The sequence below is a fragment of the Elgaria multicarinata genome, chromosome 1 (genome assembly GCF_023053635.1).
Source record: "Elgaria multicarinata webbii isolate HBS135686 ecotype San Diego chromosome 1, rElgMul1.1.pri, whole genome shotgun sequence".
Classification (NCBI taxonomy): domain Eukaryota; kingdom Metazoa; phylum Chordata; class Lepidosauria; order Squamata; family Anguidae; genus Elgaria; species Elgaria multicarinata.
The window spans coordinates 91,917,495-91,931,045 of NC_086171.1; the positions used below are offsets into that span (position 1 = coordinate 91,917,495).

General features: G+C 48.2%; 1 protein-coding gene across 2 annotated transcripts in view; it reads left to right on the plus strand.

Annotated features, from left to right (window-relative positions):
* WNK4 (WNK lysine deficient protein kinase 4) overlaps nucleotides 1–13,551 on the plus strand; it is a 54,700-nt gene that overhangs the window by 20,720 nt on the left and 20,429 nt on the right. The window contains exons 3-9 of one of the 2 annotated variants that reach the window (XM_063132218.1): nucleotides 1,847–2,067; nucleotides 3,868–4,025; nucleotides 5,032–5,120; nucleotides 8,014–8,233; nucleotides 11,095–11,428; nucleotides 11,728–11,843; nucleotides 11,970–12,028. In XM_063132218.1, coding sequence (XP_062988288.1) covers nucleotides 1,847–2,067; nucleotides 3,868–4,025; nucleotides 5,032–5,120; nucleotides 8,014–8,233; nucleotides 11,095–11,428; nucleotides 11,728–11,843; nucleotides 11,970–12,028 — 1,197 coding nt within the window. The remainder of the gene's footprint in view (nucleotides 1–1,846; nucleotides 2,068–3,867; nucleotides 4,026–5,031; nucleotides 5,121–8,013; nucleotides 8,234–11,094; nucleotides 11,429–11,727; nucleotides 11,844–11,969; nucleotides 12,029–13,551) is intronic. The other variant, XM_063132210.1, reaches the window with a different exon arrangement.

Sequence of the window (13,551 nt, forward strand, 5' to 3'; positions counted from 1 at the left end):
TCTCCAACCTCGCTCTGGCAGATTTCAGTTGCCAGGATGGGCAAAGATCAAGGAAACATGCGGTAGGCCGCCTGAAACCTCCCGTATGCTGGCAGAACAGCCACTGTATCCTGTGCATGCCCAGGAGGGCGAGGGAGAAACTTGCAGCTCGGGAAGTCCTGAAAAGACTAAAAGCTCCATCACATTGGTAATGAGTGTGCAATAAAACGCTCGTCGGATGGAGCTTTTAATATAAGCTTGACATAAAGAATTATAAAGAAACCATTTAAGCAGCCCATGGATTCCACATAGGTTTTGGACTAAAAAGTAAACCGGAAAAATATGAATAGCGTTTAAGTATGCTACCTTGTGTAAATAATTCAACTTAAATTCAATTTATTTATTTCATGTCTATTTACTTTTTTTCCTCTGTTGATTTTTTTGGGGAAAATAAAATCTTTTTTTAAAAAAAAACCTTCCCAAATGGCAGAAAAATGGGAGGCATACCCCAATACCCCTAGAAACACAGCTAAAGTGTAAGAATCAGGGGCTCAGCTAGCAATGGCACCCCCATGTCATAAATACATTCAGAGAACCACTGAACTCATGTCAATGGGGACAGGCCCCAGCCCAGTATACCTCCCTGCATCAAAACATCCAGCATGGAAAATGGTGCCACTCGCTCCTCCAGGCCCAGTGTGTTAAGCAGCAGCAACCTTATTGCTGCCAGTCACCAGGTATCCCTACATACAGGAGTTCAAATCCCCCTCATGCTATGCACAGGCGCTGCTGGGATCAAAACTTGTTTTTTTTAAATAAAGTCTTCAAAGGAAAGGGATGAGAGACCACGTAATGCAGCACCCATAGAGCTCCTTATGCAAGAGTCTTCCAAAGAGTACACACAGTTCTTTCAAGATGGGTGTTCAAGACCCACCGAGATGGGAAAGACTCCTTTGCCAAAGGGAGGGCCAGGACGCACAACAAGGGAAGCCGCACCCACACTCAGCAACCTCCAGTGGCTCACTGCACAGGGCAGGGGTGTGCAACACATCACCCACTAGATGTGTGCAGGGTGGGGGGTGCTGATATTAAGTTTACCAGCCCTCCAAATTTGCTGCTGCATCAGCACCTTGTTTTAAAGCTAAATTTGGCCTTTGTAGGCCACTGTTGCAGGTTGGTGCTGAAACTTCACAGCAGACCAGTGATGGATTTGCTACTGCTGCAGTTTAGTAGTGCACAGTGGGGGTGCAGCCCCAGGGGAGAGTGTCCAGGGAGCCAAAAGTGTCCCTCAGAACCCCTGAAGTTGCCCACCTTTGGTGCAGGGCAGGGGTGCCAAACCTTCAGCCCCAATCTGACCCATGGAACCTCTTGGGTTCCTCCAAGGGGCTGTTCTGGCTACAGCAACAATAGTATTCACAGCCTGAACATCAGCAAAAGAGCAAACAAGTGAGACCAGCAACAAAATGTTGCAGTGTGAAATGCTCCTGTTCACCTGTCCATTCCCATCTTTTCTCCCCTGGATGTCCCCTGCCCCAAAACAATCGGGCAACATTCTATAGCCACTGAGTATGCACAGTCCTCATTGGGATTTTGGGGGGAGGTTTCCCTCCTTAGATTTTTCCTCCTGCTCTGTAAACGTTTGGCTTCCCCAAGCCAGCTGATTCAGTAGATGGTGCTGTTTTGGCTATATAAGTTCCCAATAGCTGGGAAATTAAGTTTGTTGTTAGTATATATGATGTCGATAGTGAAGAGATCTTGCTCAGAATGATATGGGACCCAAGATTTATCCCATCCCTAACGGGTGGGGCCCATATCCATATTGTTATGATGGGATGGCCCTGAATCTGATGCCACCCTCTTTTAACAGGTACCTGAAGCGCTTCAAGGAAATGAAGCTGAAGGTTCTTCAGCGCTGGAGCAGACAGATCCTGAGGGGGCTCCATTTTCTGCACACGCGATCCCCTCCCATCATCCACCGGGACCTGAAATGTGACAATATCTTTATCACGGGTCCCACTGGCTCAGTCAAAATTGGAGACCTTGGCTTGGCCACACTCAAGCGTGCCTCCTTTGCCAAGAGTGTCATAGGTACATAATGGGTGGAGAAGGGACGGCAGAACGTGTGGCTGAACAGGATGCGTCCCATCAGCCATGCCGTTTCTATCCTTAAGGGACATGTTGAGCAGCAATAGTTAGAACAGTTATATATACAGTAAAGAGATGAAAAGTAGAATGAAAAAGTGTGAAGAACCAAATGAAGCCCAGTTACAATTGAAAACTCTTGCATCACAGCTGGAAATTGCTTGGAATTGCTGTGGGGTCTTTGAAGATTAGGAGTTGCTTGAGTGAGGCGCAGCCACCAAGAAGGCCTCGTTGCCTGATCTTCCAGCTTTAAATATGCAACATCACAATAAGCTTCACTAACCACCCATCACAGGTTGAATATTCACAATGGCGGCCAGCACATGCCCCAACCCACCATGGCTTAAATAACTGCCATCGTGAATAGTCAAGCTGTAGCAGGCAATTGCCACAGCTTATGGTGATGTGTGAACCTGGGCAGGATGGCTTCTTGCTGCGGTTAACAAGCCACACCAGGACACTACTGCAGCCTGTGGATTCTGGGTGGCTTGTTACTGCCCAGGTTCACGCATCATGATAGGCTTGAATATTCACAATGGCAGCCGACATGCCTCCCAACCTACCATGGCTTAGTGAGCGCCAGCAATTCCCTGAACTGGGTCAGTGGGCAGGTTCACATCTCACTGTAACCCATGGTGTAGCTTTTTGGAAATAGACCACTGTGCCCCATGACATTATCAACCAAATAAGCTACTGTGCATAGTTTATTTCTTCACCCCTCCTCCTCCTCTATAGAACTCCCACCTGGTGGACAGGTATCCCAGCTTCCTTTGCGGTGGAAACCATATCCCACCGTCCTTCGTGCTGCTGCTGCTATATCGCCTGCCTGCTTCCGATTGACCTGCTTTGTGCCAGGGGCACCTTCTTCTGCCGGTTCCCCTCCATTCTCCATGTGGCGTCAATCTTGAGCCACTATTTTATACCACCACCACCCCGCCCACCCTTGATTCGCAAAGCCTTCCTTCCTGCTCCAGCCTCCGTCCTGCCGCCACCCTGTTTGCCAAGGCGGCCTTCCAAGCCCTTCCCTCCCCTCTGGCCATGTTCACCAAAAGTGGGTGGGGGAGCTCAAAACCCTTGAAAGTTTGCAGGAATAGGAGGAAATTTTATACTGAGATTCCCCGCATGGGAAGGCATCAAATGTGCTACTAAAAGCTGGCCTAAGCGAAAAGTACTTTGCACCCCAAAAAAGGGGTCCCCCTAAACCCTTAAAAATTTGCAGGAATGGGAAGAAATTGCATGCACGTGTTCCCTCATGGGGAGGCACTCGATGCACCGCAATACCCCTGCACAGCTATGCAGTACAATCTGTTGGTAGGTAAAACTTGGAAACAGATCACCCGAGAGGAGCAAAGCAGCAGCTGTGCTTTTGACCACTTTTACTGAGCAACTCTGTAGGTGAGCAACTTAACCCACTCTACGTGACAGATGACATGATGGGTTAAATATCCTTCACCACAGACCGTGAGTTATCAGGGTGGCTTATTTTGGGGAAATAAGCCACAGTGGGTGGGGAAATTGCTAACAGACAACATGGTTTAAATAAAACGTTGTGGTTTATTTAACCCATCGTGGGTTAATGTGTCATCTGAACCCAATCAGTGTGTTATAGGGTGCTACCCATTGTGGTTAAAGGGATATCCTAAAGGACTTACATGGGATGTGTGTGTGAATTGTATAGCTGGAGGTGAATGAATTTTGCCTAGGGCCTTAGTCTCTAATCAAACCCATTCCTTCCCCCTCTCCCAGGAACCCCAGAATTCATGGCTCCAGAGATGTATGAGGAGAAATACGATGAAGCTGTGGATGTGTATGCCTTTGGCATGTGCATGCTGGAGATGGCAACCTCAGAGTACCCCTACTCGGAATGCCAAAATGCTGCTCAGATCTACCGCAAGGTCACCTCGGTGAGAGCTCAGTGAGCCTGGGCTGTTCTTATGGGCTCCTGGATGTCCAAAGGCTTTGTGGGGATTGGTTTCCGGGGGACCTAGAATTGTTTAGTATAGCTTTGGGAGAGACGATACGGCATGTGGGGAGGGGGGCTTTTAGGGCCAGTGAAGGAAAGGAGTCAAGTTGATGTTCAGGGCACTGAATACCATCCATGCACAGCTTCTGGGACAGAAGGCCTACCCAACCCAGATTTGGCTTCTTACCAAATACTTTCTCTGAGTTTGCAAATGTTCGCACCCCATAAGACTGGATACTTGCCCTTTACCCTGCTTTTTTTAAAAAAAAAAGGTTTGATGTTCAGACATTATGGTTGTCTGCTATGAAATTACCACTGTTGTGGCTAAAATCTTTTTGGCAGGCTGCCAATATGGTTGTGTTTGGGCATCTTGTATTCTATTTATTTATTTGTTTGTTTATTGCATTTCTATACCACCCAATAGCCGGAGCTCTGTGGGCGGTTCACAAAAAATAAAACCTTTCAAAGTATAAAACAACAGTATAAAACCATAATATAAAATACAGCTCAACCAGATCAAAACAGCAGCAATGCAAAATTACAAATTTAAAACATCAAGTTAAAATTTATTTATAGACTGTTATGGCTCTTTGGCTCTGTTTTAATTTGTAAAAACAGGTGCTGGGTAGAGACAAACATACTTAGGAGGCATATTCTCCTACTTGGAAGTCCTGCCCCCTGTTGCCAGATGAGTGGGTCATCTATGGTTACACAGCAGCAGAAGGAAAGGGGCAAATGTTTGTGGTATTCTGAACTGCTCTGGGACTGAGCCTTGGCTGAATAGAAGGTCTGCTGCAAGCATCTCTCCAGGGCTGGGCTGCCGGGGCGACTTCTCTGTAGGCAGAATTTTTCTGCTGGGAAGCCTCATGCTGCCCCCCTTTTGCTTAACCACCCCCCCCATTCGCTAGCCCTGCCTGAGCTGGCCCCTCTGTCACTTCTTATCACAGGGCATGAAGCCCAACAGCTTTTACAAGGTGAAGGTGCCTGAACTGAAGGAGATCATTGAGGGCTGCATCCGGATGAACAAGAATGAGAGGTAGGACTCAGCACAGCTACTGACATGGCCTGAATCCTGCTACACTGTCAATAAAAAAATAATAGGTGATTGATTTCCCTCCCCCCCAACACCACCATATATAATTGATTCAGATTGTAGTATTCTGCACTGTTTTGGCAAAGACACACACACACGCACCTGCCTACATTGGTGTGGTGTAGGAACTAGGAGCCACGTGTAGGACAGGAGAAGGGAATTCAGAAGTCTGCCCTGACCCTTGGAAATCTCATCCCTCAGTCCTTATCTGTTATATCAGGCTTCAGAACAAGGCATGACACATTTTACATGTCTCTTGTTTTGTTTTTAATTGTACATCAGATTAAGACAATCCTCCATCAAGTCCAGCAAACTTTTAGAAGAAAAAGCAAGCAAGGAAGTACTAGAATTAGGTCAGATGTTGTGGTCAGGAGGTCTTCAGTTTAGGCTCAGTCTCTGGATAGAGTTTGCGGACTTGTAGGTATTGCAGCTATCAGATTACACATAGCAATCTGTGATAAAGAGCCTTTCTACGCGAGGCATTTATTGTGCGCTCATGATTCCTCACTCACAGTAGTTTGCAAGGGCCTTTACATGACGTCGCCATCCTTCAGGGCCTCTCCTGTTGTTTGCAACCATTTGAGCATTTTTTCCTTATGAGGAAAGTCTAGTATATTTGTGCATGATGGCTTGAAACCTTGGTGTGTGTGCACAATTCCACTATGCCACAGCACTACCTAAATGGTTGCATAATCTAACATATAGAAAAGGAGAGAAAGAAAAAAACCCTGAAAAAAGTATGAGTAAAGGAGCTGATCTTAAACCCACAAAAAATCTGGAAACAGATGCCTCCACAAAAGTGGTGGGTTAAAAGCTACATGTCGAAAAGCCTAAAGAAGCAACAGCTGGCATTTACTTTCAACACCTTCATGCTTGAGGGAAGTGCAGCAAAGGCCAACTGTGCTATCCAGGCTGGAGAATGAGCTGGAAGGGAAAATGCAGCAAAGTCACTGAGTTCACCTCCCTTTCAGCTATTGTGCCCATCAGACATGGTCATAACACCTCCTGCTTGCTACTACCTCTGCCGTGGCCCCAACCTCCCCACGGCCCCTTCTAGCTACCCCCATTCCTCCTACACACAGGCTGTACCCTAAAGACTCAACTCCCACTTAATGACTATTTTAGTTGCAATGAAGTCCACAATCCACCATTCTCTCAAAAGGGTCACGTGGCACCATCCCTGTAGTCTTTCCAGTGCTGGGCAAAGACCTTCCTGTTCTCCCGTGCCTTTTAAATAGCTTGTGTAAACTGGGTGTCTCTGCTTTAAGATCTGTGGTTTTTAAATTTAGGATTTGCTGTGAGTTTTGTTTCTTTCATTTTATGGTGGTTTTGATTTCATGTTCTATTTTGTGAATAACTTTATGTAGTTGGAAGGCATACAAGTGTTGTAAATAAGGAAACCAATAAAACCATCAATTCAAGGGTCAACCACTTTAGTCAGAACACACAGTCAGGCCACCCTCCCTTGTCAGCTGGCCACCCTGTTAATCACAGCCATTATATAACCCAAGTCAAGGGGTGTTTATCTACCTCACAGGACAGGCTGCTCATGGGGATGTACTAGGTGTTTGTCTTGCTAGTCCACTTGGCTGGCTGGCTGGCTGGCTATGTGTCCGTGATGGCAAAAGGAAAAGCCCGGTAGATATCCCAGTGTGATGGTTTTGGTTGTGGCCCACCTTGAGTCCGGTTTCCTTCTGGCAGATCTTAATAGTCCAGATCCTGAGTAAAACAGGCTGATATTATGGCAGACCCTGGTCTATCAGAAGTTACAGGCCCCATGTCACAGGCTGAGAGCCAGAGGGCTACAGCCCTTTGGCTCTCATTCCTTGGCCACTGCCTAAGGCTCACACCAATGCCTTGGTGCTAGTTTTTTAGTAGTTACCTGGTGTTGGAGAGAAACAGAGCACACTCACGCAGGGGCTAACTTCCAGTTCAACAGGCAGCCCTCTCCCTACCTACAGACCGTATTCTGGCCTCATCAGAGATTTGCATAAGAGTGTTATATAAACTGGCAGTTTTATTTTTGGTCGCTTTTCTAATAACCCTAACATGGAATTCACCCTTTTCACTGTTCAGACTAGGTTGACACCCTCATTGATTGAGCTATCCACCATGAGCCCAAGATAACTTTCCTGGTTGTATGTGAGGTTCAGATTTTTTGCCCCAAATGTGTATCACTTAATATTTACTTGCATAGAATCACATTTTCCATATCGTCCATTTACTCAATTTGGAGGGATCCTTTTGGTCCTCTTTGTAAAGTGCAATGATTTTCACCATCTTGAATAATTGGTGTCACCAGACTTGGCCACTCCTAAATTCATATCATTTAAGAATTCGCAGATCCCAGGAGGAACCCACTTCTTATCTCTCTCAGTTGTGAGAACTATACATTTATTTCTACTCTCTTCTTCTCACTTTTTGTACTTTTGCTTTTAGAAAAATTATTACATTTTTTTTTTAAAAAAATGTTAAATATTTTGCTTAGGGACTAGAAACTTTGCAAGGGCAGTAGCATCAATAAAAAATAAGGAGTTGTAAGTAAGCTCTACAAGGATGCAGGTGTATTCTTTTTTAAAATTGCTATCTCAGAAAAAAAATCCATACATTAAACGTTCATGAGGTTTCAACACATCAAAAGAGGATTTTGAGAAACAAAAATGATAAGCATACACATACAAAATGGGAATAGAGCTGTGCTCATGTGCTAATCAAGATACATGAACACATGCACACAACCAGTCATGGTTCGTAATGCCTTGCCACCCTGTTATTGCCCTTCTCTTAATTCTGCAATCTAGTTTAAATCCCTTTTGTTTCCATTCCTTCCTTGCAGATACATCATCCAGGATCTTCTGGACCACTCCTTCTTCCAGGAAGACACAGGGGTCCACGTGGAGCTGGCTGAAGAGGATGATGGGATGAAGTCCAACCTGAAGCTTTGGCTGAGGATGGATGACACAAAAAAGCTGCACGGGAAATACAAGGACAACAATGCCCTGGAGTTCCATTTTGAGCTCTATAAGGACGTGGCTGAGGAAGTTGCCCAGGAAATGGTACACCTTGGTGGGAGTCACAGTGTTGGATGAGGAGGTTGATCCTGGCTATGGGGAGTTTATGAATTCGGATGAGCTTGTGGAGAAGGGGGTTGGAAGGGGAAGCATTGGGGAATTTGCAAAAAGGAGAGGTGCCAGGGCTGCTACTCTCAGGGCAGAAGGCTGAGATGGTATTGAGATGCACCAAATTCACTGTCAGACTTACTTCCAAAGGCGGACGGGGAGGGCTGTTAGAAGCTTTTACTTTTAAGGAAAAACCCTCAGAACCCAGCTCTCATTATTTAACTCAGATAGAGACAGAGACAGAGGCCGCTTCTACACCAGCCCGAAAATCCGGGCTGGTCACAGCCAAGTCCCTGTGTGTCCAAATGATGCTCAGGGACTCCTGGAGGCAAGGGGAGATGAGCCCGGGTTTTCCCAGGGATAAGTACTCCCTGGGAAAACCCGATTCTTCCCGAGGTCTCGGGATCGTCCCAAGACTGCGGGAAGTGTGTGGCCGCCTGTCCCGGCTTTGTCCCGCTTCCTCATGAGTAAATGTGAGGAGGCGGGAAACAGGCACGGAGCTCTTCAGCTGCTGGCAGGGGAGTGGGATTGGGGGGGTTGTCTGTTTTTTAAACTTACTTTTTCATTGGAGTGCATGTGCGCTCATCTTTTGTAAAAAAGAAAAGAAAATGGCGGGCGCGACATCCCTCCTTCCTCCCAGGATGTTGCACTCGCATGTGGACAAAGGGGAGGATCTCGCAATCAGAATATCACAAGATCCTCCCCCCTCCCTCCCAGAATGCTGGGAGGTTTAGAAAGGGCCAAAGACAGAGAGAGCGAATGTCCTTCTCACCATTCCAGCAGGATTGAGAAGCCTGACTTATCAATAGGACTTCCCCACCACAGTTTTGCCTAACTTTAAAAACTTGATAATGGGCCTGTTCAGACAACACACTAAGCCATGGTTAAGCTACTAAGTCTTTGCAGCAAATGGTTAGAGAGTATGCTTAAACCATGGTTATGTAGTAACCAAGGTTAGGAATGGTTCACACAATATGCTAAATCATGGGTCACACGACACACTAAGGCCGTTTCTATACCAGCCTGAAAATGCGGGCTGGTCACGGCCAAGTCCCTGTGCATCCAAATGACGCACAGGGTCTCCCAGGGCAGGGGGGGACGAGCATGTGTTTTCCCAGGGATACATAATCCCTGGGAAAACCCGATTCCTCCCACAGTCTCGGGATCATCCCGAGACTGTGGGAGGTATGTGGCCGCCTGTCCCGGCTCCTTCCCTCTTCCCCGTGAGTAGCAGGGATCAGTAGAGGGAAGGAGCCGGGCTGGGAGGAATCGGGGGTGGGTTTTTGTTTTTTTATCCTCCCCACTTACCTTTCACTGGAGAACAAGTGCGCTCCAACTCCTGTAACTTAAAGAAAAATGTCCGCCTCCACTCACGTGACAGCCCTCCTCCCATCCCAGACATTGCGCTGGCCATTTGGACACGGGGGACGATCCCGGATGGAGGTAAGTCCGGGATCACCCCTGCTCCCTCCCTCTCTCTGCACCTGTGTGGTGTAGAAAGGCCCTAAGCCATCATGTTTAGCTCAAGGTGCTGAACCACCATGGCTTAGCATGTCGTAGCTTCTCCCCCTTCAACTGCTTCCGCTATCCCTCCTTTTTGCTGTTGTCGCCCTTTTCTAAGAATGCTGCCTTTAATCTTTTCTCCCTGTCCAAAAGTGTTTCACGACTGGACCCCTGAGTGCAGAACCTCTCAACTCCTTTCGCTTCTTTCAGTGCGCACAAACAAGGGCCAGTTATCTCACCAACTTCTTGCCCAATTCTATGAGAAGCTGCTCCTTCTTCGCTGCTTTGTCTAACCTGCCTCAAGGCGGATGGCGCTGCTGCTGCTACTGCTAAGGGCCTGGCGCTGCTCCCGCTACTTGCTTTGCTCGGCATTTAAATCCCAGTGGAAGGGGCGGAGAAGCACTGGACCCCCAGCCGGCACCACAAGCTTTGCACACCCCAGCTGTCCTCCCTTCCAGTTGGCCCTTCCTCAGCGTGGAGCGGAGGCAGGTACAAGCCACATCCAAACCGTCACGTTCAGGCTGCCTTGCAATGACGCGTGGCCTGGGTGTTTTTCCACATTTAGGATCTGACTGAAAATAGCTTGGGGTTGGGGGTTGGGAAGGAAATGACCCTCAAGTGGATTAGTACACCTGGTTTGCTTATTCCCTTCCCTGTGGCAAGTGCAGGTGATGCAATTTCCTTTGCAAGCTTCGCTCTGCCAAGCACCTGCCCTTTATTTATTTATTAAATTCATATACCGCCCCAGAACTGAAGCTCTCTGGGCGGTTTACAAAAGTTAAAAACAGTGAACGTTAAAAAGTATAAGGAATTTAAAACCATCAAAAATATAAAAACAACAGTATAAAAGAACAGTAAATCGCTTGTGGCGATTTAATGGAGGCCTGGCTTCTGTAGGTGGATCTGGTTGGAGCTGTGAGGTGTCTAGGCCTGTCTCAAGGCAGGGTGTTGGTCTGGATCAGCCTTCCCCAACCTGGCGTTCTCCCATGGGAGTTGCAGTCCAATGCACCTAGAGGACACCAGGTTGGGAGAGGCTGGTTTAAATGGTGGCCTCTTGGCCCCTTCAAGTTCTGCGTGAGAACTTCCTTAGCCCAGGCACTTGGGTCAAGGAGCAGCTGTGTATGGCCTGCAAGGTCTCATTTGAAGTCCCCCAGGGTCCTCTCAGGTGCTGAGGTCAGTCCAAGGGAATAATAGAAGGCTTGGCTTTCTCAGGGTTCAGCCTGCCAGGGCAGTGTTGCAGGTGACCAGACAAGGGTGGCTGACTAACCTGACTAACCCCCTTCCTACCCCCACAGGTGATCTTAGGTTTTGTGTGTGAGGCAGACTACAAGCTGGTGGCCAAAGCAGTGCGTGAGCGTGTCGTCGCCATTAAGCGCCAACGGGAGAAGGCCAAGCGGGCTCAGGAGGAGCAGAAGCAGCATGAGCAGGCTCCGTCGATACCTGCCGACATCCTGCATTTGCTGGAGCTGGACTCCCCCCCAGCCCTCAGCTCTGGCCAGCCCTCGGTGCCCACCACGCCCGGATCTGGGGATTCTGCGCTTGGTCCAACCTTTCCACCAGAGCCGGAGGAGCCAGAGGTCGACCAGCACCAGCCCTTCCGGTATCAGCATAGCTATTCCTCTGCCACATGTAAGTACACCCAAGAGACCGCCCGTCCCTACGGCCTTTTGTAGCAGCGATTATATACCTTAACTGGGCTGCACAGGTTCCTTTTCCGCAATCATGGGATTTGCGTAGGCTGTGGAATGCAGCATCCTGAGAACCTCCACGTGCCACTCTTTAAAGGTAACCTCCAAAGAAAGTTTTTCGTTTGGCTTGAGGAACCCGTGCAAAGCTACCGGTGAGCCGGACAGCTTGTACGGCCACCAAGTTAGATGCCATCTGGTCTTCCATTTCACCGCCAGACTTTTTCTTCCTTTCTCTCACAGCAGACTGTGAGACTGATGGATACCTGAGCTCCTCTGGATTTGTGGATTTGCCTGACGTGCCACAGAGTCTCTCCAGCCCAGCCGCAGCCCCTGAGCCGCAACCCTCCTTCGCTTCGGTGAGTGGGAGGGCTGCCCCTGACATGGGCAGGCATATCGGAAGGGCCTCCGGCACAAGTGCCTGGGGCTGGGGAGGGCTGGAGCTGCCACTGCGAGTCCCTGTCACTTATTCTCTGTGCCCATAGAGCATTGCTGTGAGCCTAAACCCGGCCTCCATCAGTGACTTCTCTTCCCCTGTGGACAGGTAAGAAGAACATTGCCTGGCTGCTGTGGGGTTTGCTGAATGGGCAACGTGAGGAGAGGAAGCCTCTCTTCACGTTCCCCATCCCAAGCCCTGCAGCAGATAGTGGGACCTCAAGCAGGTTTGCATTCATACCAAGAAGGGCAAACTCTGCAGGAACATGCTCTTTTTTCAAACTCTCTCTGTGTGGTGCGTGTGTCTATGTGTGTATAACTCCCTCTCTCTCTCAGTCAGACCTCCCTCTTAGACTTACATCTTAGAATAGCAGAGTTGGAAGGGGCCTACAAGGCCATCCAGTCCAACCCCCTGCTCAATGCAGGAATCCACCCTAAAGCATCCCTGACAAAGGGTTATCCAGCTGCCTCTTGAAGGCCTCTAGTGTGGGAGAGCCCACAACCTCCCTAGGTCATTGGCTCCATTGTCATACTGCTCTAACAGTCAGGAAGTTTTTCCTGATGTCCAGCTGGAATCTGGCTTCCTTTAACTTGAGCCTGTTATTCTGTGTCCTGCACTCTGGGATGATCGAGAAGAGATCCTGGCCCTCCTCTGTGTGACAACCTTTTAGGTATTTGAAGAGTGCTATCATGTCTCCCCTCCATCTTCTCTTCTCCAGGCTAAACATGCCCAGTTCTTCTTCGTGGTCTCTGTGCATCACACATATGGGCTCTGCGCCTGCGCGGGGCCAGCTTCGGAAAACTTCACTAGCTGAAAACTTTTTAGGCGGGAACCCCTCCCCCACCGTCCACTGAGCATGCTCAGGGGTTCCCGCCTAACTCCTCAGTTCTCTTCAACCGCCTGTGGGTCAACAGCTTGTTGGAGACTTCGCTTGGTATTGTTATACCTCAGCTGGAAAATCTATCATTTTCAATCTTTTCTTACCTCTCCGTTTTCTCTCTTTACTATATAGTTAGTTTATATATATAAAAAAAGGATTTTTCTTGTTAGTTAGTCTAGTACTGGTGCTTATGGCACACCAAGTGTACCAACTGCTGTCAAAAAATATCGCAAACGGATGGACACTCCCTGTGTTTGCTGTGCTTGGGGGAGACTCATGTGGTAGAGTCTTGTGTTTTCTGCCTAAAATTCTCAAGACAGGCAAGAAAAAACCGTGCTGATCGCCTGCGAGCGATCCTTTGGGAAAAGGCTTTGGAGGCAGTAGATAAACCGAGGCAATCTCGTGCTTCTACATCTCCTCACAAAATGGAGACTATGCCCCAACCTCCTCCAGAACGGAGTGAAGCCTCAGCGGTTCCTCCCTCCTCCTCTCATTCCGCCTCGTCTAAAGCGGCTAAAAAGATATCTAAGAGAGCGAGAGAGCACGTTGGGCCCGAAGAGCCCCAAAAGAAAAAGAGCAAACTGAAATAAAAAAATGGAAAGAAGAAGTGAAATCCATCGGTTCCGAAGAGCCCGGTACTGACAACTTCGATACCGAAACGCTTAGCGATGCCAAGAAGTCCGATATCGAGGCTTTCTTTACAAACAACGCCTCCAGTACTAACGAGTCCGATACTGACTCTGTCGGTACC